Source organism: Passer montanus, unplaced genomic scaffold (genome assembly GCF_014805655.1).
Source record: "Passer montanus isolate IOZ18808 unplaced genomic scaffold, ASM1480565v1 scaffold116, whole genome shotgun sequence".
Classification (NCBI taxonomy): Eukaryota; Metazoa; Chordata; class Aves; order Passeriformes; family Passeridae; genus Passer; species Passer montanus.
This window is the reverse complement of record NW_024358278.1, coordinates 381,761-383,926: the sequence shown is the minus strand read 5'-3', so window position 1 is coordinate 383,926 and position 2,166 is coordinate 381,761. Positions and strand designations below refer to the sequence as shown.

Genomic DNA, 2,166 nt, shown 5'->3' with positions numbered 1-2,166 from the left:
TGGCACAGTGGAAGGTGTCCCTGCCATGGCAGGGGGTGGCACTGGATGCACTTCAAGGTCCCTTCCAACCCAAACCATTCCGGGACTCTGTGTGCCCAGGCTGAGGTTTATTTAATGCGAGCCCAGCTCAGGTGCATGGAGGTACTTAGGCACTGAAGGGGATCCAGCTGCTGCTGCTGCATCTGGCTGTGAACACAGCGCTCCCAGCCCCTGGCTGTGCATCGCTCCAGCACCCAAAAACCCCGCGCCCGCCCCAACACCACCCTCCGTGCCCTGGGGCTTGTGATCCCCCTGTGCCCCCAGCCCTGGGCAGCCCCGGGATGCCGGTGGGGACCAAGCAGGCTTGGAAGCAGGGGAGATAACCGGGTAATGCTCGGGGATGCTGCGGGGTGTCCGGCTTGTGGGGAAGGTCGGGGAATGGGGACCGGGGCTGGAAGGGGAGTGGGACAGCCCGCAGATCCTCCGCGGCTGGAGGCGAGCTGAGACAACCCCCCAGCTCCTCCCTGGAATGGAAGGGGTGGGAGGTAATTCCCCGAATCCTCCCTGGGGTGGAAAGCCCCCGTGACAGCCCCCATTCCCTCCCCAGGGCTGGGGGGCACCCCGCAGCAGCCCCCAGCGCCCACCTGGCTGGCAAGGGACCGGGACAGCCTCCAAATCCTCCGCGGGCTTGGCGGGGACCGCGGCATCTGCTAATCCCTCCTCGGGCAGCACGGCAGCGCCGTCCAGCCCCGGGGACCCCGCGGCGGCGGGGGCTCGGTGCCGAGCCCGGCTCAGCCCAGCCCGGCTCAGCCCAGCCCGGCTCGGCTCGGCTCCCCCCGACGGCCGCCGCCCGCTCCGGCGCTCCCCAGCCCACCGCGCAGCGCCGGGCAGCCCCAACCTGTCCCCTTCTCTTCCTCCTCCTCCTTCTCCTCCTCCTCGCTCTCCTCCCCTTCCACCCCCCCCGGCCCGATTTGGGCAGCGGCGCGCCGGGCGCTGCCGGCAGAGCCGCCGTGTGCGGGCGCGGCGCCGGAGGCAGCTCGGCCCCGGGGGGGCTGCGGCGAGGCAGGGGGCTCGCCCTGCTGCCGCTGGCCGTGCCGCCCGCCGCCGCCCCCGCCGCCTGCCCCTCCGCCTGCTACTGCGTGGCCACCCCGGAGCTGGTGCAGTGCCGCTACGAGCGGCTGCGGGAGCCGCCGCGGGAGCTGCCGGCCGCCGCGCAGAACCTCAGCATCGCCGGCAGCAACCTGAGCGTGCTGCCCCGCGCCGCCTTCGCCGCCCGCCCGCTGCGCGACCTCCGCCTGCTCCGCCTGCGCCACGACAACATCCACACCGTCGAGGACATGGCCCTGCAGGGCCTGCCCGCCCTGCGCACCCTCGACCTGAGCCACAACCCGCTGCTCTCGGTGGCCGCCGGCGCCTTCGCCGGGGCGCCGCTGCTGCGCACGCTGCAGCTGAACCAGGCGCTGCTGGCGGCCCCGCTCGAGGAGCAGCTCGCCCTGGCCCTGCGCAACCTCAGCCTGCGGCGCCTGGAGCTGGCGGGCAACGCGCTGCGGGCGCTGCCGGCCGCGCTGCTGCCGCCCGGCCTGGAGGAGCTGGACCTGCGCAACAACTCGCTGCAGCGGCTGGCGGCCGCCGAGCTGCGCAGCCTGGACGCGCCCGAGCTGCGCGGGCTGCGCCTCAGCCTGGGCTCCAACCCGCTGAGCTGCGACTGCGGCCTGCGGCCCTTCCTGGCCTGGCTGCGCGCCGCCGCCAACCGCGTGCTCGACGCGCGGAGCCTGCGCTGGCACGGCGCTGCTCCGCCTGCGGCCCGAGGCGCTGGCCTGCGGCGGCGGCGAGCCCGGCGAGCTGGAGACCGCCTCCTACGTCTTCTTCGGCATCGTGCTGGCGCTCATCGGCGTCGTCTTCCTCATGGTGCTCTACCTGAACCGCCGCGGCATCAAGCGCTGGCTGCACAACCTGCGCGAGGCCTGCCGCGACCAGATGGAGGGCTACCACTACCGCTACGAGCAGGACGCCGAGCCGCGCTGCGCCGGCACGCCCGGCCTCTGACCGCGCGCCCGGCCCGGCCCGGCCTCAGATCCGTGAGGAGCAGCCGGCCTGGGGCGCGGCAGAGCGGGGCGAGCCTCCCGGGAGCGCTCCGGAGCGGCTCCCCGGCCGCGCCCGCTCCCGCCCGCCGCGTTCCCATCGCCG

At 74.4% G+C, this 2,166-nt stretch overlaps 1 protein-coding gene across 1 annotated transcript; it reads left to right on the top strand.

Annotated features, from left to right (window-relative positions):
* The first annotated feature begins 320 nt into the window (after positions 1-320).
* Positions 321-2,166, top strand: TPBGL (trophoblast glycoprotein like). The gene is given in 4 exon segments (XM_039696992.1): positions 321-326; positions 587-756; positions 959-1,756; positions 1,758-2,166. Coding segments are annotated over 4 exon segments (1,242 nt in total). The 3' UTR covers positions 2,026-2,166.